This window comes from Urtica dioica, chromosome 1, assembly GCF_054948205.1.
Source record: "Urtica dioica subsp. dioica isolate 48M chromosome 1, U.dioica_male_clone48M_v1_H2, whole genome shotgun sequence".
Classification (NCBI taxonomy): domain Eukaryota; kingdom Viridiplantae; phylum Streptophyta; class Magnoliopsida; order Rosales; family Urticaceae; genus Urtica; species Urtica dioica.
The window spans coordinates 17,137,437-17,161,654 of record NC_142756.1 but is presented as its reverse complement, the minus strand read 5'-3'; the positions used below and the strand labels follow the sequence as shown (position 1 = coordinate 17,161,654).

The window sequence follows — 24,218 nt, the reverse complement described above, 5'->3', positions numbered from 1 at the left end:
AAAAAACCCCATTCTCCATAAACTACCTGGAATTGAATAAACAAATATAAATAAATTAATAAATAAATAAATTTGTTTGGAATGTTTGAGTAAAAATGACTACCTGAGATTGAGTGAAAATGTCGTTCTCTCCGTATACCCGTTTCTCTGTGTTCTCCCTGTCTCCCTCACCGGCTTGAGTGTCATCATCTTCTTGCTCTCTTTCTTTTTCTTCTTCACGCGTCTCTTCTCTCTCGTCATAATCTCGTGGGTCTTTATTCTTCGGAAAGATCAATTGGATCTTCTCGTCAAGGCCCTTGACATGTTGGCTTAACTCGTCAATTTTGCCATATATGTCCTTGAGATCAGACTTTACAGTAGCCATTTGATTCTCCAAAGCTTGCAACCGCTCCTCCTAATAGAATGAAAAAACATTTCAATATACATCAGTTATTAATATTAATGTCAATAAAGACATGTTTTTATTGACATTCATGTCAATAAACACTTAGGTTTATTGACATGAATGTCAATAAACACTTATGTTTATTGACATGAATGTCAATAGGAACCTGTAATTATTGACATTCATGTCAATAGGAACGTGTGTATTTACCTGGGAATGCTTGTCATTACTCGTCGGTGACACCTTCGAGGCTTCTTTCGCTGCCACAGTGGATTTCATTGACTTTTTTTCACGACTTTCGACAACTCTTGCTTTCGCCGTCAGAGTGGATGAGCGAATTGGAGTGTAAACAATCTGGTACATTAATTCAAGAACATGATGAGTAAACAATGGTGATACATTAATCAAAGGACATGTTACTAGATTTACCTGCGAGCTTGAGAAATCGATTTCTCGCATCTTTAGCGCAGAAACCTTAAATGTAGATTTCCATCGGAGCATGAGAGGAATGACCGTGTCGGAGACTTTGTGGCAGATTTTTTGCTCCGAGAGGATGGGAAAAGACTCGAATGCCCAAATTTGAAGAGGCAAAAAGAAACCCGGCAGTCTCACTTTACCTGTGTCCCTCGACCTTGATTTCTCAATGAAGGTTGTAATCTTTTCATGGAGGAAATTCCAAGCCACATTTCCCCACGGGTATCGGTTGAACTCGTCCAAGTTATCCACCAACTTGACATAGTTCATGTTCGGTACCTAAACAAAACATTATCATGTTAGACATACAAAAAGGTTTATCAAAATGCAATACTCATAATTACTATGATTACCAAACAGTTCGAGTTGTCGGGGATGAGCACGTTCAGCAAAAAATATAGTATTTTAAACTTCGCCTTCTTCTCAGTCTGCCATTCTTCGTTCTCAGAGACCAATGACTGCACGACGTCCCTCTTATTTAAGGCTCCCTTGTGGAAGGCAGTTTCGTATAGACCATCCTTAACAACTTCCGAATAAGAACATTTAGTGTAGTCGTCAACAAACCGTAAGCCGGTGATCTCCGCAAAATTCTCCTTACTGAATGATCGAGGTTCACCGCCAATTTCAAAAAACAAAGCGTCAGAAGATGAGTCCTTGTATTGTCCAGCCCGCGAGATAATATGGTTGACTATCGCCGAAGAATTGGCTATCTCGGGGACGTCAAGGAAATGCCCAAAACAAGACTGCCTGAATATATTGGTCTCTTCCTCGGACATTGATTTCTTCATGACCTCATTGAACTTTTGAATACCGCCCAAAAGGTTGAACGTAACCCCGGCAATTTGGTCAACGTCCAAGACTCTGCTCCATCCCTAAATGAAAAAAACATTACTTAGAACATGATATCGTTGAAGTACCATTGTCAAACCTGCCGGTTTATTGACAGCAATGTAAATAAAACAGACGGTTTATTGACATCAATGTCAATAAACCAGACAGTTTATTGACATCAATGTCAATATAACAGACGGTTTATTGACATCAATGTGAATAAACCAGCTACTGTCAACGACCCCGGCAACACCAAACACATGAGAAACTAACATCAACGTCAACGGATTAAAACTATAATTAACATCTCACATTTGGGCGCCAATGATCTTTCTTCAACAACATAAAACTATAATCAACATCAACACTATAATCAACATAAAACATAATCACTAACCTTTTGATTTTTATTGGATGACTTTGTGATTCTGGGCTTAGAGGATGGTTTTTTTATGACGAAATCGTCAAAGGAATCATCTTCGGATACCACATTGGTATCTATTTTTGGTCGCTTGGCCGGAGACTTCAGTGACTTTGAGATGGTCGTCTTCCTCTTCTTCTTTGCAACACTCGGCTTCGGCTTCTTCTTCGCAGCGCTCGGATTCTTCTTCGCCACGCTCGGAGGAGATTTCTCAGGCAATGGATGGGAAACGCGAGGACTTCTACGCACCACCGGGGGAGATTTCTCAGGCGAGGGTTTGGGTTTCTTCGCAGGGGATTTCTTCTTCGGGTTTGAGTTTGGGTCCGGTATTTGGGTTTGAGTTTCGGCCAAAATGGGTGTGGTTTTAGGGTTTTGGTCTGGGTGTTCGTCGTTAGGGGTCTGGGTATTCGTCATTTTGGGTGGTTTTTGCCAAAGAAATGGAGAAGAACTGGAGAGAGAAAGAGAGAGCGAAAGAGGCGCGGTGGTGTCAGTGAGGTCTGGGTCAGAGGCGTGGTGGGTTTCGGCCGAAGAAACGTGGAAGATGAACTGGAGTGGGAGAGAGGTGCGGTGGGTTTGTTTAAGGTTTCGGTGAGAGAGAGCGAAATGGAGAGAGATGGTGAGCGATATGGAGAGAGAGAGAGAGAGAGAGACTTTGGACGCGAGAGAGAGAGATTTTGGACGAAGAAGAAGAAGAAGAAGAAGAAGAAGAAGAAGAAGAAAAGAAAACGCAGAAGAAGAAATGATGAATTTTGGACGGTTTCAAAAATTAATTCCAAATTGACATACGTAATAAAATTAATAGGAAAAGGTTAAATTAAACTGAAAGGATATAAATGTAATAGCTCAATTTAGGTAGTCATATTTTAGGATTAAATTTGACTTATTTGATTTTGGTCCAAAACAATTGTAATAGTCATAGAATAGGAATAATCCCAATTTATTATCTTCACAAGGATAAAAAATTACACCAAAAAAATTAGCTCATTAGAGGCCTTTTCTTGCCTAAGGCCCCCCAGTATATGTTGTTGGGCCCGCCCTGGTTACGGCCCATTAGAGCGCTCTATATATGCGTACGTGCTGACGTCAGCACTCTCGGTTGCTTTCCCAAGATTTCCCGCCGTTTCAAGAGTCGTTGAAGAAGAAACGACTGTTATCTCTTCCTTTACTGTTCTGATTAACCCTAAATCAGCGATTTCTCGTTTCCGACAATGGAGCTTCGTTCTCGCAGCACCAAAACCTCCACTCCCGTTGACGACGGTATTACAAAATTATTCTCTCTCTCAATACCCACTTTGATACTTTTGGCTTTTGATTGCTATTCGTTAAAATAGTTCGAATGTTAAGATTAATCTGACGCGATTCACAACGCAGGCGATGAAGATCGAAGAGAAGATGAAAACGACAACTTCTCTGACGATGATGATGAGGTTTACGAGGTTTTATCTTCGGAGACTGACGATGATAGCGATTTCAGCGACGATGGTAATGATTTTAAATGATATAATTGAAGCTTGAAAGTTGTGGTTGATTTTTCGGAGTTTTGTCCAATATTGTCGTTATTATTATTATTATTTTTTTATGGAATTTGATCTTAGTTTTAGATTATATGTTAAACTTTCTGGAAAATTGAAAGCAGATGATGATTATAATCGGAAAACCAACTCGCTGAAAAGGAAGGAGAGACCAAAGAACGATATCAAAGTGGAAATAAACTACGACATCGATGATATTCCTGGGCCTAGCATGAAAACGGGAAAGAATAAGGGCAGTAAAAAGAAGAAAGAGAAGCCGATTTTGATGTGGAATATATGGGAAGAGGAACACGAAAAATGGCTTGACGAGAATGAAGATAAGGATTTCGATCTTGAAAAACAGGACGAAGTGATGATCGATTCTACCGAAGCGCCTTCGGATATGAACGTGGAGTTGCTGAGGTACCAGAAGGAGTGGTTAGCCTGGGCTCTGAAACAAGAAAGCTCACCGATCAGAGGAGGAATTCTCGCCGACGAAATGGGTATGGGAAAGACCATTCAAGCCATAGCTCTGGTCCTCGCCAAACGAGAGCTTTCCCGAGAAGCTTGTGCTTCATCGTCGCAATCCTCATCTTCCGGATCGATCAGACTCAAGGGCACACTCGTAATTTGCCCTGTGGTAGCAGTGAGCCAGTGGGTAGGCGAGATAGACAGGTTCACACTGAAGGGAAGCACAAAGGTTTTGGTATACCACGGACCCAACCGAGAGAGGTACTCGAAGCAATTCTCCGAATACGATTTCGTCATCACTACGTATTCGATCGTCGAGAGCGAGTATAGGAAGTACATAATGCCTCCAAAACAGAAGTGTCCCAACTGTGGTAGGCTGTATCTCGAGAAGAAGATGAGAATTCACTTGCTTTATTATTGTGGGCTTAAGGCCAATAGAACCGAGAAGCAAGCTAAGCAGTTGAAGAAAAGAAAGTACGTCATTGATCCACCCAAAGAGAAGAATCCGAAGAAGAACAAGAACAAGAACAAGGCAGATGATTACGTACCAGAAAAGAACGAGAATTTGCCTCCCAAGGGAAAATCGGCGCTGTTTTCTGCAAAGTGGGAGCGTATCATTTTGGATGAGGTGATTTTGCTTGGTGTATCAGTTTTAGAGATTATTAATTTCTAAAATGTATTACTGGACAATACCTTTGTATGAACAGATTGTACTGCTAATTTTTTGTAGGCGCACTATGTAAAAGATAGACACAGCAATACGGCGAAAGGTGTTCTTTCCTTAGAGTCCTCCTACAAATGGGCTCTGAGCGGCACTCCCATTCAGAATCGAGTCGGCGAACTTTACTCTTTGGTAAGTCATTGTATTTTATATTTATTTACTAGTTTATCATTCTTAGTTGTAAAAGTAAAAAGTTAAATACATTTTATCGTCATTTCAGCTAATAAAGTTTCAATTCGCTTATTCAGATACGCTTTTTGCATATTGTCCCGTACTCATTTTACTTGTGTAAGGACTGTGATTGTAGAGCTCCGGATCACAGGTATGGTCTGCATTATAAAATGAATCCGATTATGTTTTCAGCATGTCTAACTTAACCTTTATTTATACTTCTCCTGGGGATAATCGGTTATAGAGTTAGTTGCTTATACTGAAACTATGTCTTTTGTTCTTTTAGATAAGGTCTGTTTCCTTTTAGTTCATTGCAATATGACTAGTTGCAAACATATAACATTTATTCCATACATGGTGCCTTTGATTCCTTTCTGCAGTGCCTCAACACAATGTTCACAATGCCCTCATAAATCTGTTAGACATTTTTGTTGGTGGAACAAAGTGAGTATGCAATTTATTCCTCTTTGTTTTCTTACTTACCTCTTTTTCTACTGGATAATAATATGCTAATCCTATATATTTGATTTTACTAGTATATAGCGACGCCAATACAATTGTACTCAAACGAAGACAGGGGAAGAAGGGCAATGATCTTGCTCAAACACAAAATTTTAAAGATGTCGGTGCTGAGACGAACAAAGAAAGGCCGTGCAGCCGATCTTGCACTTCCTCCAAGAATCGTAATTTCTAGCTCTATATCTTCTCTTCCAACGTTATATTAGAGTATATGATGTAACCGTCTTATGGGCTTTTATCGTGCTTGCCGTAGATTTCATTGAGGAGTGACACACTGGATATAAGAGAGCATGATTATTACGAGTCATTGTACACTGATAGTCAGGCCGAATTTAACACGTACTGTAATCTCTCTCTCTCTCTCTCTCTCTCTCAAACAGATTATGAAAGTTTGTTATTCTTTTATCGAAAGGCTCATTGTGTTAATGCTTTTTATTGGGCTCTGTTAAGTGTCATTCTTTGTAATATCTCTTTTGCCTGGCTGTATATAATATAACGAATAAATTAGATCCACTGCCCATTTTAACCTTATTATATTGAAACTACTATTAATTAGGTTTTCAAAATTAAACTAAGTACTTAATTCATTTACTTTTTACGTGTTGTTTACAAAGTATAAGCAAATGTTTACTATTCCATAGTTGGTGCTTACAATATAATTCTTGTGTTTACATTTTGAAATAGGTAGGTTATTAATTTTGAAACTTAGTGGGTATTTATGAATTTTCCATGATATAATTTCCATCTTACAGATATGTACAAGCGGGGACACTGTTGAATAATTATGCTCACATATTTGACCTCCTCACACGCCTGCGTCAGGTAAGAAGATCTTGTGCAATTAAATTTAAATGAATGATCTCTGAAGTACGAAAATGTTTAATTTCTTCACAGGGAATTTGTATCTAAATACATATAAACTTCGCTTCACTCTCCTTTCACTTTTTTCAATGTCATCATAGCTAATTGTACTGGCCTTTAATATATATATTAATTACAGGCAGTGGATCATCCATATCTTGTGGTATATTCTGCAAGTGCTGCATTGAGAAATAAGGGGAATAATGATATTGGCGAGAAAGTATGTGGCATTTGTCATGAAACAGCAGAAGATCATGTGGTCAGTCATTCTTGTTTCATCTCACGTTTCATATTATCATGGCAGTCCATGAGATTAGGCTTCTAGAGACCTTTTAAACCCACTTGTTCATACTCTACTAGCATGCCATAAATAACTACTTAAAACAAAACAAATGTATATTTGGGCTATGTTGTGCTTAATAGTTTTGCCGGTTAATTTTAAACTGTTTATTTTTTTATTTTTTATTGTTATTATTATTATTTACTGTTTTCTAGTGTACGTGGCTTATTGGCTTTAGTTTTTACCAGTGTGAGAAACTTGATGTATTTTATTGTACGATGGCGCAATGTTTCTATCCTTACCGTACATCCAATTTATATTTCAGGTGACTGCCTGTGAACATGTCTTTTGCAAGGCATGTTTGATTGATTATTCTACATCATTTGGGCAAGTCTCATGCCCAACTTGCTCGAAATTGCTCACTGTTGATCTGACATCGAAAGCAGAGACCAGCAATCAGACTGGCAAAATCTCCGTCAAAGGCTTCAAGTCCTCCAGTATTCTAAACAGAATTCCGCTCATCAATTTCAAAACAAGCACCAAGATTGAGGCTCTGGTATGTTTTCATGTTACTTTTTCGTACGTTATTAGACCCTTGGGTTTTCGTGTTGTTGCTGACCGAAATTGTCTGGTATTTCAGAGGGAAGAAATCAGAAATATGGTTGAGAGGGATGGTTCTGCTAAAGGAATAGTTTTCAGCCAATTCACATCTTTCTTGGATCTCATCAGTTACTCACTCCAGAAGGTAAGAACACTGCTAAAAAAAGATGATGGTGATCGTGTCAGTTTAAACTGTCAGTTTTAGCCCCATTTTTTATTTTTTTAATAATTTTGAACTAAACATGACAAATATGTAAGATGATGGCATTTTGCACGGCTTGATGACTGCAATTTTTTATTTATAATATTTTCAAATGAGGGGGCCAAAGTGACACGACCACCATGATTGATGGGGCAAAAAGGTAATTTATGAAATTATCGATGGTAGTGATGTGTGTGTAATTGCAGTCGGGCGTAAAATGCGTGCAATTGGTGGGAAGCATGACGATGAATGCGAGAGACGCCGCTATCAAGACATTCATCGAAGATGCCGATTGCAGGATTTTCCTGATGAGCTTGAAAGCTGGCGGCGTCGCTCTCAATCTCACTGTTGCCTCCCATGTACGTGAATCGAATTTATTACCGTTGATCCATTTCTTTTCATTTTCGTTGAGGCGAAATTTGACTTCCAAAACTTTTCTTCAGGTTTTCTTGATGGATCCATGGTGGAACCCCGCGGTGGAGCGGCAAGCACAGGATAGAATCCACAGGATCGGACAGTATAAACCAATCAGGTTGGTCCATAAATCTCACCCGTCGCTCGCTTGACTGTTTTCGTGACAGGCTGACTTTTGTTTTCGGTTGTGGGTTTAGAATCGTGAGGTTTGTGATCGAGAATACGATCGAGGAGAAGGTTCTGAAGCTGCAACAGAAGAAGGAACTGGTGTTTGAAGGGTAAGAAGCTTCTTGTTTGTTTGTTCGCATGTTGGAGTCTATAAATATGATTCTGTAATTATTTACTATTCAATATCTTGTTTGGGGTTTTGGCAGAACTGTAGGTGGTTCGTCTGAGGCTCTCATGAAGTTGACCGAAGAGGACATGAGGTTTCTTTTTACATGATCATATTATCCAACTTTTTTTTGCCGTGTTACGAAAATTCGGACATATATATATATATATATATATATGAACCCCTTTTGTCAAGGAGGTTGATAAATGCGGAGCTTGATTTTAAACCCATAAATATCTATGAAGAGCTACGGATTAAAATTTTGTTGCTCTAAGCACATATTTAGTTTCATGTATTTATGAATAATTTTTAGTTACATTTTGGTGAAACAGAGAGTTGTGTAAGTAATTTTTTTTTTTTTTTTTTTTTTTTTTTTTTTTTTTTTTTTGATGTTTTGCACTTGGTATTTGATGTTTTACACTAAATTTCAAAGAAAGGCCAGAATAAGAAAAAAAAAAAAAAAAAAAAAAAAAAAAAGAAAAAGATAAATCAACTTCAAAAAACAAGCTAAAGCTTCGAAAATTAACTTCAGAAAACGTGCTTTTGAAATCATAAAACGTTCTACCATTAGTGTCAAACTTATATTTCCAAGTCTTACACTTCTATTTTGATTACGAAGTTTTACTCTTATATTTTGATTTTTTTTTTTTAGCTTGTTTTTTCCTTTGATATTTTAAAGTTTTACAATATCATTGTCATTTCGAAGTTTTAACGGGTTTTTAAATTGATTTTTTGAAGGTTTAGTATGTTTTTTTATGATGATTTTCGGGCAATTTGTTTATTGGCAAGAAACTTTTTTGGAGTCGTTGCTCTTGCATGTCAAATATTCTAAAAACTTAATACAAAGTTAGTAATTTTAAAAATATATATATAAGAAATTGCAGGCAAATCTTAGAAAAACATACTAAACTTGAAAAGTTTCAATAAATAAAATATATCCTTGAAAATAAAGCGGTACTTTTGTCATTTTTTACATGGGCAAAGTCGTAGCTTTAATTATATGCACAAAATATAGCTTTCATCAAGGTGAATTTCTTACGGACTAGTGCCAAGATCCTTCCAAGCAGGCTTTGTGTTCAGCGAGGTAAAGTTTATCTGCTCATGAAACTTGTTCACCAACTCGCGTCTCGAGTTGATCAGGGGGCGACCGGTGGCATCATATCTTGCCTTCTTCTTTTGTTGGTCATCAAAATCGTCCTCTTCCCTTCTCCGGCGTCCTTGGTTGTTGACTTTCTGGCCACGAACAAACTCCTCGAGGGTGATATACTTCCCAGACCGAGCGGCGAGTTCAGTCATTGTCCACGGTCCCTTTCTTATCATGGAGTCGAGAATCCTCCAAGTTGGAGTCTATCGAGTATCGCCGAGATGGCGTGCCGTCTTCAAATTTGTCGAGCTTGTTCAACTCTTCCGTGAATCTTGATAGGTATTCACGTAAAGGCTCGTTTCTCCTCTAATTGATTGTTCAAAAAATGGCACTTCTCGAGTTTTTTTTTCTCTCTCTTGAGCCGCTGAAATCGGCGAGTAAGCTCGTTGCAGTTTCACAAAAGATTGGATGGTCCCGGGCCTCAACTTGAGGAACCATTGATAAACGTGGCCACTCAGAGTGAGGCCCTAATAGTTGGCACATGATTGCCAGCGAGTGTCTCCACACCCTCATCGACATCTGGTGATGTTGGATGCGAGAAGGAAAACGGGTCGATTTTCCCGTCATAAGTTGACATGACTGACAAGAGGGTCGCGCGTGAAATCCTCTGCGAGGATATTTGTGGTGAAAGACGAAGCAATGCCTTTCAACATGTTGCGGAAATCGGGCGCCAAACTCTAGGCAGCTTTAAGACCTCACACTTCGTTCCTCAACTTTTGGAATTTCATCATGTGTTCGTTGTCAGCTCAAGTTGTTGCGGGGCAAGTCTGGTTATGCATCCTCTCTCATTGAACGTGATCTAGAGCTGCGATGTGTGGTGGGGTTGGTTACGAAAAAAAAAAAAAAAAAATCTCGAAATTTTAGAACTATTAGTAAAATGCTTTCAACTCGTAAACATAATTAAAACTTTTTATATTCCACATAATAGGACAAAAACAAATTCCAAAAATATAAAAGTGGACCGAAAATGGAGGAACCTTTGATAGGACAAAACCTCCAATGTGACATAATTCTCTTCTTTGAAAGGGAATTGAAAATCAGGTATTATTTCAATATCCATCCTTGAACATGATCAAATAAAAGCAAGCAAAGATATGTCGAACAAAATTTTTTGAAAAACGCGGGATATAAAATTATTTTTGTAGTTTATGCAGATAGGCCTGCAAATGTGGTGTTGGTCGTCGGGGAAATGAGAATAATAGTAGTTTTTATCTTCAAATGTCGAGGAGAAGCCTTCGCGGGTCTTCGACGACGTCCTTGATGCGGCGCAAGAAGAAGACGGCCTCTCTTCCGTCGATGAGGCGGTGATCGTAAGTGAGGGCAATGTACATCATCGGCCGCGCCACCACATTCCCTCCCACCACCATCGGACGGCTCACGATCGAGTGCATCCCCAGTATTGCAGACTGAACAAACAAACATTAATAAAATTCTCACCATAGGGAAACAAACAAAAATTAAGAACCCATTAAATTTTCCTTGTGTGAGAAAGTTTGAGGATAAATTTATATTCGGATTCTATTTTCGAAATTTAAAATAATATGACATATTAAGTCATCAACATTAACTTGGATTTTTGTCCAAATTGGAAAAAATAACTTGTTAGACCAAAATACCCTTTCCTTGATGACTGAGAAAATATAAGTCATATAAGTATTCAGGTCAAACGAGTCGTATTTTTCAAATTTTGACGATATCTGAATTAAAAAAAAAAAACCCCAATTTCCGTACTTAAGTCATATTTTTGTAAATTTCTCTTTTATTTTCCTTGAAATGTGTGGAATGAAAATCCAAGTATATTCTCGCTCACATAGTGTGATCATCATACTAAAGGTTCCTCTTTTTCTTTAACATATTATTAATGGGATAGAAGCTATGCATGCATGCCTGTGGAGGGTTGATGATGGGCGTGCTTATGAGGCTTCCGTAGACGCCACCGTTGGAAATGGTGAAAGTTCCGCCGGCCATCTCGTCGATCGATATCGAACCCTGCGTTGCCTTCTTAGCCAGGCTGTTGATTTCCTTCTCTATCTCCGCAAAGTTCATTCTCTCTGCGTTGCGCAGGACCGGCACTACCAGACCCTTTTTCAATCATAACAAACAAACAAACTTGTCGGAAAAAGGAAGGGAATGAAAAGAAAAACCACTGAGCACATTGAGCGATAGACATACCTTGGGGGTACCAACAGCGATGCTTATGTCGACGTAATCTCTGTAGATAATATCATCACCGTCGATGACAGCATTCACAGCTGGCTGATACTGTAGTGCACTAATCGCAGCCTGAAAACGAATTGAGAAGAGGTTCATCAATGCTTGAACACAAGTTACACAACACTTTTTAAAAGTATAACCTAAGAGGTGTTGGTTTAGTGGTCAGGACATTGGATTATTTCCAAAAGGCCCTCAGTTCATGTCCCCTCTAAGCATAGGCGGAGCTACGTGAGGCCTAATGTGGGCCCATGCCATTTTTCCTAAAATATTTATTTTTAAATCCAAAATTATATATTTTTTCAAATATACCCACCTAAGAAATTCCTCAATCATTTACACCCCCTAAAATGAAGTCTCACCATCACCTAGGAACTAAACCCTATTTTTAAAAAAGGTAATAATATATATTCGGTATTAAAATTCTAATACATAAATTTTCTTTACCGGAAGAACAGCGCAAAATGAAACAAAGGACTGTTCTATTAACAACGGGCAAGCCGTAAGGATACAGTGCTTGCAGACATGTCAATTTAAAAAGTTATGGAGCGCACGCTAGTTGAACACATGAACACTTTCTTTTCTAATATATATATATATATATATATATATATATATATATATATATATGGATAAATTACATAAATGCCCCCTGAACTTTTGACCATTTAACGTGGTCCTTATTTTTATTTTTCTTACAGCCTCACCCTTGAACTTTGACAATCTTACAAACGTAGTCATTCCGTCTATTTTTCTCAACAATCCATCCATTTTTGCCCATGTGATTGACATGTGACTATTTAAACAGGGACAAAATTGTAAAATAACAAAAAAATATTGATTTTATAATTATTTAATATTATTAAAAATTATTATTTATTATATAAAAAAATAAATAAAAATAATTATGTAAAATATGAATTTTTAATAAAAATGAATTATTATTTATTATTAATCTTCTATTATCGTGAAGAAAAAAAAAGTATAATGGAAATGTATAAAAAAAAGTATAAAAAAAAAGACAACAAAATGAATGAAAAATGAAATTTTTTAATTTTAAATATAAAATAATTAAATAAAGGATATATAGGTAATTTTAAATATTCAAGTTGTAATATGTCGATTACACAAGTTAAAATAGACGGAATATAGAAAAAATTTGACGGAAGGACTAACTTTGTAAGAATATGAAAGTTTAAAGACGACGCTGTAAAAAAAATAAAAGTAGGGACCACGTTGTTAAATGGTCAAAAGTTCAAGGGGCATGAGTGTAATTTATCCTATATATATATATATATATATATATATATATATAACACTGTATTATCTTCTATATCAACTTAAAAAGTGATGGAGCGCACGCTAGTCGAACACACGAACACTTTCTTTTTTAATATATATATATATATATATACACACACGTATATATATATACGTGTGTGTGTGTTATCTTCTATTAAGGCAGTGGGTAAGAAGAATAGTGATTATAGGAGAGAGCGTACCTTAACAAAGCCAGACATGAGACCCAATTTGACTCCGTGCTTCTCAACAAAGGTGTCTTTATAATCCGAACGCAGCTTCATCAAGTTAGTCCTGCATCAACAAAGCATGTCCGTCAGAGAACAGCACAACAATGAAAGAAAAGTGAGCACGAAGACAAAAAAAACAAGTTTGCAAAGTTCATTCATATCAATAGTGTTAACAGTTCAAACTTACATGTCAACTTCGTTAAATGTGGTCAACATAGCAAACGTGTTCTGAGAATCTTTCAAACGAGTCGCAACACGCTTCCTCAGCCTCGTCATCGGAACCTATACGAATGAAGGAAGGAAAAAAAAATTTAGTGCCTACTCTAAACCAAAACCTAAACCCCTTAAACGTCCGCGGATCGATTACGAAAAAATTGTACCCGTCTCTCTCTGTCCTTAGGAGGAAGCTGTGGTTCTGAGGGTTTGGGGGGTGAAGAAATGCCCTTTGCCTTCGGTGGTGGCGGAGGCGGCGGAGCAGCCTCTTTCTTCACTTCCTTGGTTTCCACTTTGGGGGTCGGCTTTTCTACCACGCTCTCCTTCTCTTTCGGCTGTTCTGATGGTTCGACATGTGGCGTTCCCTCGGCCGATCTCGAGATCACCGCTATCTTGAAACCCGGTTCCACTGTATCTCCTTCACTCGCCAAAAGCTGTTATAACAATAACAACACAATCAGTACTTATAGTGAGGAAGAAAATCCAACTTCACATGGCTTGTCTCAAACCGGTCTTCAAACTAGGCCGGACTACAAGATTTGGAAAAATTGAGACCTGACCGAACCAAATAAGAAAATAAACCAAATCGGACCACACAGCTTTAGAATAGTTCGATTTAAGACTAATTATTATTTTTTTTTATTTTTTTTTTACAAATTTCACTTGAAAAAATAGCTCAAAATAAAATTATCACTATTAAGCTAAACATTCCATCAATTATAAGGTTAAACTAAAAGTATTACATATATATATGTTACAAAAATATAAGAACTTGAAACAGCAGTTCAAATACTCAAAACCTGATTAGACTGGTTTAGAGATAAAAAAAAAAAAATAAATAAAAAAAATAAAAAAAAAAAAAATGTTTTTGACCGAACTATCGGTTTACATTTGGTTATTTTTTGCAAAGGCCTACAAAAAATTACCTTCACTATGACACCAGATTCTGGACTGTTGACGTCAATTGTCACCTACGTGTAGCAGTGAGGCAATAAAGTTAGTATCTTTGATACTATAGTACTATTTAAATTCGTAGACGGTACGCTTAATGATGATTACCTTGTCAGTTTCAATCTGGGCAATGGGCTCGTCAAGTTTAACGCTGTCTCCAACTTCTGTTTTAATATATAAATCAAGTATGAGAAGACATTCGGTACAAGTACACCAACAAAATGAGTTAATTTAGTCAACTGAAGGAATTAACATACTCTTCAAGAAATTTGCTAAAGTCCCATCGGTAATTGATTCGCCCATGTAAGGGACAACAGCTTCAACTTCATCTCCTGCACAGTTCAATAGGATTAAAAAAATATATATGAAAATGAAAATCGAAAAAATATGTTTTGTCTATCACGCAACACAAAGCTAGGGATTCGTGTAAAAGGGCGTACGTACCGTTATCTGATGAGAATGATCTGTTGGTCAACCGGACGAAAGACTCCGTTCGGGACATTGAGTTGACTTCCCTGCTACCAATCATCGTTAAACACATTCAAGCAAGAAGACTAACAGAGTTAGGTTTGAAATATTAAGGGTTGAGAGATCGCAGACCTGCCTGGCATAGGACAGACATTTCCACCTGAAAAACAGTAAATTAGAAGAAGAAATAAAATATTTCGAGACTAAAAAGATGTTCACAAAATACCAAAATCTTTCATGATTTTTAATCAATTAGAGAAACCACGATATCAGTTCACGACTTACCCAGAAGTGTGTGGTAGCGAGAGCTCTGGACACAGGCAATCTCTTTCCAGACAATCTGAGCCTGCAAATTTGAAAACCTTGTTAAATTAAATTAAAAGTAAAAAAAATAGAAATAAAAATCGAACAACAAAGCTGAATTCAGGGATAAATAATACCTCCTTACGAACTGTAGCCCTAGCTTTCCAGGCTTGTCCCACAATATGAGACTGGTGATTAAGACGAAAAAAAAGGTCAAAAGCTATCCAATTAGGTTGTTTCAGATTCAGACTGACCGTCGATTCAATCAAAATAGAGAGGGACTTTCGAACGTACCGAAGCAGCTCTGCGCCGAAGAACTCCCCAAATCATATTTCTTAAATCCTTTCAAAACCCTTTACCTGAACATATGCAATTTTTTTTTTTTTTTTAAAAGGCATAAATAAGTGAGCTTATAAATCAATTATACCCAAAAGGAAAAAATAAAAAATAAAAAATCATAAGAGACTAGCTTCGGCACCGAAAAAAAAAAAAGACTAGGGAGGGTTTTACCTAGGTTTTCATACAAATTTTTTTTTTCTTTTCTATGTGAAGAATGACTAGGAATTTCTGTCAGTCCAGTATATGGACTATATGATCCAAAAACCATATAGATCCTAACTTTTAGGAAGACCACAGAGTATATATCTCGTAGCGATATCAAATACCTTGACGAAAATAAATATTAAAGAAAGGGTTTTACCAGGCGTAGTACAGCAGATCGGAGCCTCGTATGAGAGATCGAATTCAGAGAGACTAAGAGGAAGAAAGAAAGGGATGAGAAAAGTAAAAATTCAAGGTTCTAGCGATTATGTCGCGCCGACCATCAAATGTTCACGATTTTGGTTCCCTATTTTTTTTTCCTTTGAATAAATTCCTTTCCTAGATTACGTCATTTTTTAAAACATAAATAAGGAATTATTTGAGATTTTGACGTAAATATCACTAACTCCTTCCAATTTACCAAAACTCATAAAAACTCAAATTTATAGTTTTATTACTAAAATCAGGAACAGAAAAATTATTCACATGTAATTGTACAAAATAGTCATTTAAAATTTATTGATTAGCAAAATAGTCAAAGTTTCAACTTTTTAACAAATTTACGTTTTCAAAATTTTTATGACATCCAGAATTAAAATTATTGACGATTATTATAAGTAATTTATCTTTTTCAAAAAAATTAATCTTGGGGTCAAATTTTTTTTTGAAACCAGATTGCTGCACATTTTGGCTATTTCACTCATTTACGACAAACTTTAACTATTTTGCAAATTCATAAATTTAAATTGGCTATTTAGCTACATCATCCTTCCTTATTTTGTGTTTCTTATTTTCTTATTTCATGGCCAGATTTATCAGAAAAAATTTATATTGATAAAAAAAATTATGTAAATCGCGATGATATGTTACAATATTTAGTGACTGAACGAAATTATGAAAAATATTACAATCTTTGCACAACTCAGATTTTAGTTAATTTTAATAAAGTGACATTAAATTAGTAATATTTATGTCAAAATATTTAAATATTTAACAACAAGGGCATTCGGCTCGGTTTAATAGGTTATTGAACCTTATATTTTGATTACGTAGGTTTCTTTGAAAGGGAATTGGTAGCGAGGAAATTACCTTGTATGAAATTGTCAAGTGAGCGGATTCGGTATTAACCCAAATAGTCCCTGTGTTTAAAAATTTAGCTCAATTATTAAATTATTTAAGGAATTAGCTTATTTAAACTATCAACATTTCAATATTTTAATACTTAATTTAAACTACAACATTTCAATATTCCAATAATTTCTTACATTCAAATACAAAACCCGTTTTTCTGTTTTGTCGACCTCATTTTAGGGTATTGAGTTTAATAATAATAACTATTGCTAGTTATTAAAATTAACTATGAAGCTTAATATTAATATGAAGCTTAATATGAATATGACTATGTGACTTTTTATTCAGTTTTTTTTACAATAACTCTAATGACTTTTAACTAAAAAATATTGAAATTTTAAAATTGACTTCAATATATTTATTATCGACAGTTAATAATATTATGCATAAAGGTTAATAACATTAACCATAAAAAATTAATAATATTAATTATTTACAGTTGATAAAATTATAACGTCGTGGTTAGAAAAGGCTATAAGTTAAAAACTTATTTTCTTTGTTTTCATTTACTATAAAGATGCGATAACAGATTAAAGGTGTAGTCGTTTACATATGCTTAATTTCAAGGTGTGGTTAGAAAAAGGTATTTTAGATACGCAAAATTACTTTGACTATATATTTAATGCAAGTCAAATGGTTGCTATTATTATAATTTCCTCCTTAAAAAGTGGCTAATCATTTACAATTATCTTTTTTAAACCAATTGCAGGAATACCGTGTATACAAATGTTATCGCAAAACACTAATTCTAGCTTATTTAGATAATGTTCATTATTTTATTTATAAAGAAAATGCCGATTTAAAATAAATAAATAAATAAAAATTACTATTCGCCAAATTTCTCATGAGATTCCGAACATAATTCAACAAACACATGCTTGCGTGGAGTCTTTAAATAATTTAAACTAGTTTAAAAGGTTACTTTAAAAATACTATTTCTGTAATTTGTCCAATTACCTTCATGAATATCTTTCTTGTGCGCAATCACCATATTTTCATTCACGCTTCTTCTATTACATATTATCTTTTTCTTATTCGCTCCATAACTCACTCTCCTTCGACGACATCAAGCCTCAATTTTCTCCCCCACTAAATAACTTATTGATCTCTATCTCCATTTTCGTCTTTTCCAGCTTGCCGCAAATCCCTCATGGCGCTCATTGTCTCTAAAATTGTTTCCCGTGTGTTCTACTCGGAGCTCCGCCGGCAAATCGAGTCACTGGCTTATCTGCTCCTCGTCAAAGTATGACTATGATACTCTAATGGATAACTGTGTGCTTCTTATTCCCAATATCTGTCGAGATTCGGATCATCTACCTCACATTCTCTACCTCGGTGTCTTGGTCCACTTTTGAATCAAGAGAATACTAAAGTTACACAGTCGGATTCGGTCTAAAATCGATCTCCCAACCGGACCAGACCGTTTTATATGGTTTGAAATTTGTTAGACTCTACTGGACCATTTAAGAAAATAAATCAAGCTATACCAAACTATTTTAGATTGATCTGGGTCAATTTTGACTGTTTTAAGGCATTTTGAGTTTTTTTTATAACTATTTTAAACTAATATAATTAGAGAATAGAAAACATTTATATATTAACATAAACATATATTAATTAAGATGTCCAACACAAAAAATTAGGACTGGTGCGGTCTAGTCTGAATCGCGTCTAAAATTTGCAACCGGATGTCACGCCCGCCCCCTAGGAGCTTCTCTCTTACTCTCTAAAGGGACGTGTGTCACCATCTCTTAGTATAGTTTGCGAAAAAATTTGTAAAGATTTAATTTGAACTTTTTTTATAATACTTTATAATATGTAATATAACCGATACTATTTAAAATACAACGATTCAGTTATATACTATTAAAGATACTCTGACCTTAATGTTTCAAGACATCGAAAACATAACGTTACATAAGCTGTCAAAAAAATATTTACAATATTGTGCTCAAAAGATATATCAAACAACTACATCAAAACGCTTAGGAAAAAACACCAACAACTTGTTTATAAAATAAAATAAAAATCTCGAGCATTCTCTACTATTGGTCAACACTAGACGAACCCTTCTTGCCCTTACACTTTGTCTTTGCCTTTATCTATAACATCATTTTGTTGGCATGTTGAGCGAGCAATCGAAATTTGGTATTAATTACCTTGTATGAAATCTTCTTACCATCGCCAACGCTAGGTTCACTATCATAATCGGGCTTCAAGGATTGTTTGACAATCGAATCACGACTTTCTCTAGCAATTTCTACTTCTATCAATCTCTCTGGCCAGTTAATGAACCCCATACGGCTTCTTCAACAGTGTTAGCTTCTTCGGTGGGAATTGGCATTTTAGCTTTTTTAATCACCGTCGCCATAACGCTCACTCAGACATTTTCTTCCTCCAAAGATGAGACGTGAGCTAAATCTCTTTTCATGTACGCTCGCTCATTTGTAACATAAATCGTGCCTCCATTCGCAACATCGTCAATGAGAAGAAGACATCCGGTGCTTTCATCCAATCTCGGTGTCATTGGCGTGGTTGGATTCAACGAGCAACTTGCATGAACATCAATGGGTTTGTCAACTTGCATGTCACCAACATGGAGATCCACGTCAACATAATGTTTATCTAAGAAAGTTGCGGGCAATATTAATAAATTAATATCAAAATATTTAGATTTATTACAATAGAGTTTAAAAAAAGAATAGAAATACCCGAAAAGACCGCTTCATTAACGTGGTTTTCAACATTAGTCATGTCTTCATCATCATTCTCTTCCTCGACCATGTCTTCATCGTCATTCTCTTTCTCATGTTCAACACTTGGATGTACGACACTTGGGGACTCGACATTAGCATCTCCGACACTAGGCGAGCCGACATTAGCGACACTAGGCAAATTGACATTACCATTTCCGCTAATTGCTTTTATGAACCAAGATTTTAGGTCATTCATTTCGCGGCCCATCTTAATTACTTCTTCATTTGGGTTTGGAGGAGAAAAGTAGTTGATGCGCGAAGAGTATTTGGATTGACCACGAACTCACCCGGGATGCTCAATATTTCCCAACGCTTCTTGCAATATACCTCTCTTTTCCGGTACCCATGTCCCTTCGTTTGCTTGTTGGGATAACTTATGCTACAAAAAAAAAATCATTTGTAAATCAACGGGACAATATTAATTGTTGTAACAAAATAAAAACACTTACAATGTAATTGGTTTAACGGCGGGATCTTTGTAGTTGTCATCATCTATCATTCGCGAGGTAACCTATAATTCCTCCCTCGTAGGCCATTTTCCCGTTTCTCGTACTATTATGAAGACAAATAAATAATAAATTGATGAATAATTAAAAAAAATATTAAATAACAAATAAAACATATAAATCTTATATTTTCTTGATCAAGTTTTTGATATCCATTTCGGCCGGTTCTAGATTTGTACACATTTTTTACTTGTTGTGTTTTTCCATTTTCCTTTGATTGTTTGAAGAATTCGGTTCGTCTATACTCAGCAAATTTTATTTAATCTTCCTCGGTGATGTTTGAAAATAATTTCAAAGCACTCTTCGGTCTCTTGAAGGGGCTTGGTTCTTTGATTGTGTCTTTGAGATGATCATTATATAACTCGTGATAGAATAATCTTGCCGCTTCTCCCACTCTCTTAAGACAATTTGCCTTTTTATCGGTACCAACCGTAAATCCTTCACATATTTCGTTCCATAATCCGTTCCTTCAATTCCATATTCTCTTTTAATCTCCAATCGAGCATCGTGATTGAAACGTGTTCTCTAGCTAACACACCAAAATAGCTCGACAACTCATCACCATTTCTAACCATTGGTTGCCCTTTGTCATCAAATTCTACTTTTATTTTTTACCAAGAGTTTTACACTTATTAACTCTAGGCATATGAGTACTTCTTCTATTCCCCACATCTTCGGTAATGAGTGATCTTCTAGTTTTCTTTTTTATTACCACTATCGATAGTAGTAGTAATAGTAGACGATATTATATCTAAGAAAAAAATGCAAAACACAATTAAAAAAAAAAAACTATTTTCAACACAAATCCAAACACAATTCTAAACAATTTCATTCTAAATTCCATACAATATCAAATCCAAACTCAATTTCAATACAATCCCATTCTAACACCAATGAAAACTTAATTCCAACAAAATATCAACATTTTCAAGTTAAATTCTACAAAAGAATACACATACAAAACATTCAACCTCTTACCCGAAGTTAAAACATTCTCAAATTCAATCTCAATTCCAATAAAGAACTCAATTTCAAACAAAAACTCAATTAAACCTAATATGCAACACAATTTCGTTCTAATTTCAACATAAAATCAAATTCTATCTCTATTCAAACATCATTTAAAGACATATAAACCTAAATTGTACACAAAAATACAAATTTGAAACATTAAAAAACTTACCCGCTGAGAGAGAGGTCGTGGTGGTGGAGACGTGGTGGGGCGAGGTTGAAGGCGCTGGGGCTGAGGCAGTCGGAGAAGAGATGTGCGCCGGACAGAGGCACTCGGCGTGGTTGAAGGTGTCGGAGAAGAACTCGGCGTGGGTGAAGGTGTCGAAGAATAGACGTGCGCTGGGCGTGGTTGAAGGCGAAGTGGTGGGGGCGTCGGAGCGAGGGCACGCGGCTGAGGTCGAGGGCAGCAGACCAGTCGGCGACGATGAGGAAGAGGATGGAGAGAAGAGGAGGGGAGAGAGAGAGAGAGAAAAAGAGAGAGAGAGAGAGAGAGAGAGAGAGAGAGAGAGAGAGAGATAGAGATAGAGAGAATGAAGAAGAGAGGGAATTATGTATGAAATTCGAGAGCGAATTTCAAAAAACTTGAAATTTTAGGTGTGTTGTAGAAGCTCTCGCCGTGGCAATGTATATTCTTCGTCGCGGCAAGAAAAATCTGGGTAATAAAAAAAATTGTCTCACCGCGGCGGGATTTATATATAGTCGTGGCGAGAAGAAATCATTTCTCTTAGCAACTTTCTCGCCGCGGCTAAGGACATTGTTCGCCATGGCAGACGCGGCGAGAGAAAAACATCGTCGTGGCGAGAGTATCTTCTTAAAAAAGGATGCTCTTGGTAACTTTGTCGCCGCGGCTAAGGACATTTTTTGCCGCGGCGAGAGTACCTTACTAAAAAAAAGTGCTCTCGGTAACTTTGTCACCGCGACGAAGTATAAATCTCGTCGCGGCGAAGTATCTTTCTACAAAGCTTAATATTTCAGTTGTAGAACATATCGCTGCGGTGAGAAATACATGCAGCCGCGGCGAACTAATTCCATAATTTATTTATCTAGTTCATCGCGGCTATGTATGTCTTTTGCTGCATCGAGAAATCTAAGAAATCAAAAATAATTTCTCGCCACGGAAGAGGTTGTATATAGCCGCGACGAGATGAATTGCTCTCAGTAACAGTCTCGTCGCGTTGTCCCCGCAGCGAGTATCTTTCTACAACGTTTAAATTAGCGTTGTAGAAAGTCTCGCATGGTGAGGTATATATCCCGCCGCGGCGAGAGACGCGGGACTGATGATATAAATTCTCATTTATCATATTTTTCACTTAGAAATCTCAAAACCTCATTCAGAACACAATTTCAAACACTATTTCGAATCATTTTGCGTCGTCCTTGTTTACAACTCTCAACTACACATCCAAATATTATAAGTTCTTCTTAACTTGTTACAAATGTGGCTCTCTTATATAGTTTATTAATTAGAATGGGTATTTTTTTTTTTGCAAAATCTAGGGTTTTCTTTCAATGAAGACTAGAAAATGGATGTGGGAGATAGATTAAACGAGATATATCGAAAATGTGTAGATGAGTTTTGTGATTTCGCTAGAGAGAATATGATGGATGTGAAATCTATTCGTTGTCCTTGAATTCAATGTGGAAATCATCAACATTATTTGCTTGATGTTGTTCGGACCCATTTGTTTGCGTATGGAATAATGACCTTGTATCAAAGATGGTGCTACCATGGTGAGGTTTTTTGTTCTACGATAAACAATAAACATGATGATGTTGAAGATGATATGTGCGTAATGATGAATGATTTGGAGGACGATTTTGTTGAATGACCGGAATTGGTTGAGTCGATGATGATTGATGCGGAGACACCATTATGCGAAGGTTGTACAAGCTTTTCGAAATTATCATTTTTAGTTACAATGTTCCATTTAAAGGCGTCGGGTGGTTGGACAAACACTAGTTTTACACAGTTGTTGAAAACACTTAAAGAAGCTTTTTCAAAAGACAATAAAGTTCCTTTAAATATGTATGATGCAAAGAAGACTCTGGTAAAATGCCAAGTGACGGCATCAAAGGTGTTTCAGTCAAGGTACGTATTCATTCTTTGATTAGATATTACATGTAACCTATATTCATTCCTTATTATTGATTTATGTCAAACCATTTTTCAGTCATTATGGTACATTCCTCCAATGTTGTGCTTTCGACGAATTTATAACAGTGCCAAACATGCGAAGAACATGGTTTGGCACTCCAAAAAGCGAATCGATGATGGAACATTGAGACATCCTACTGATGCTTCACAATGGAAATCATTCGACTTAGACTATAAGGATTTCAGTGTTGATCCCCGAAATCTGCGTCTTGGTTTAGCGTTTGATGGTATGAACCCATTCAGCAGGATTAATAGTAAATACAGTGTTTGGCCGGTTATACTTGTGAACTATAATCTCCCTTTAAAGCTGTGTATGTAGAGAAAGTTATTGATGTTAATGCTCTTGATATTAGGACCGAGCCAATCAAAAAATGATATCGATGTGTATTTGGAAACGTTGGTCGATGATTTGAAGATGTTATGAGAGAAATGGATCGAAGTCAAAGACGCTTACCGTGAAGATTCGTTCATGTTTAGGGCAATATTAAAGTGGACTATTAACGACTTTCCAGCCTATGAAAACTTGTCAGGATACTCTATGAAATGCCTAATTGGTTTGTCCGATTTGCATGAAAGAGACATCTTCCATCCAGTTGAAACATGGCAAGAAGACTGTTTTTCTTGGTCATAGAAGATTTTTACCAAGAGATCACCCGTATAGACGATTAAAACAAGCATTTGATGGCGATACAGAAGAACGACCCCCTCCTCAAATTTTGTTTGGCGAAGATGTCTATGACATGGTTAAAAACGTCAATGAAGTGCTTGAAAAAAGAAAGCAGAGTGATAGTACTGAAGAGTCGTTCAAAGAGAATCATTGGAAGAAGAAATCAATTTTCTACGACCTTCCGTATTGAAAAACACACTACGTTCGGCACTGTCTGGATGTTATGCATATTGAGAAAAAAATGTTTACGAATCGATTATCAGTACGCTGTTTTTTATTTTCTTATGTTTAATTAAATTATGAATGTCCATTTTTATTCATGTGAGTGTTTATCCATAGGTACGCTACTTGATGATCCAAATAAATCGAAAGACGGAATAAAAGCTCGAAGGATCTCAAGGAGATGAATATAAGAAGAATTTTGCATCCACAAGAGGG

The 24,218-nt window shown here is 36.3% G+C and overlaps 2 protein-coding genes across 2 annotated transcripts; one reads left to right on the top strand and one right to left on the bottom strand.

Moving 5' to 3' along the window:
- The first annotated feature begins 3,208 nt into the window (after positions 1–3,208).
- LOC149407590 (DNA repair protein RAD16-like) lies at positions 3,209–8,530 on the top strand. The gene is made up of 16 exons (XM_089614532.1): positions 3,209–3,368; positions 3,483–3,593; positions 3,748–4,721; positions 4,824–4,946; positions 5,063–5,136; positions 5,366–5,429; positions 5,522–5,668; positions 5,758–5,843; positions 6,257–6,326; positions 6,505–6,624; positions 6,971–7,201; positions 7,286–7,390; positions 7,654–7,806; positions 7,891–7,979; positions 8,059–8,139; positions 8,236–8,530. The coding sequence occupies exons 1-16, from the start codon at positions 3,320–3,322 to the stop codon at positions 8,303–8,305; spliced, it is 2,547 nt and encodes an 848-aa protein (XP_089470658.1). The 5' UTR covers positions 3,209–3,319; the 3' UTR covers positions 8,306–8,530.
- A 1,700-nt stretch (positions 8,531–10,230) lies between these two features.
- Positions 10,231–15,899, bottom strand: LOC149407589 (dihydrolipoyllysine-residue succinyltransferase component of 2-oxoglutarate dehydrogenase complex 2, mitochondrial-like). Its single transcript, XM_089614524.1, has 15 exons — positions 15,715–15,899; positions 15,309–15,373; positions 15,152–15,202; positions 14,997–15,057; positions 14,844–14,871; positions 14,688–14,758; positions 14,501–14,575; positions 14,352–14,407; positions 14,219–14,263; positions 13,460–13,726; positions 13,267–13,361; positions 13,053–13,143; positions 11,512–11,622; positions 11,227–11,421; positions 10,231–10,745 (listed from the first exon to the last, which is right to left on the bottom strand). The coding sequence occupies exons 2-15, from the start codon at positions 15,342–15,344 to the stop codon at positions 10,554–10,556; spliced, it is 1,374 nt and encodes a 457-aa protein (XP_089470650.1). The 5' UTR covers positions 15,345–15,373; positions 15,715–15,899; the 3' UTR covers positions 10,231–10,553.
- Positions 15,900–24,218: the final 8,319 nt, after the last annotated feature.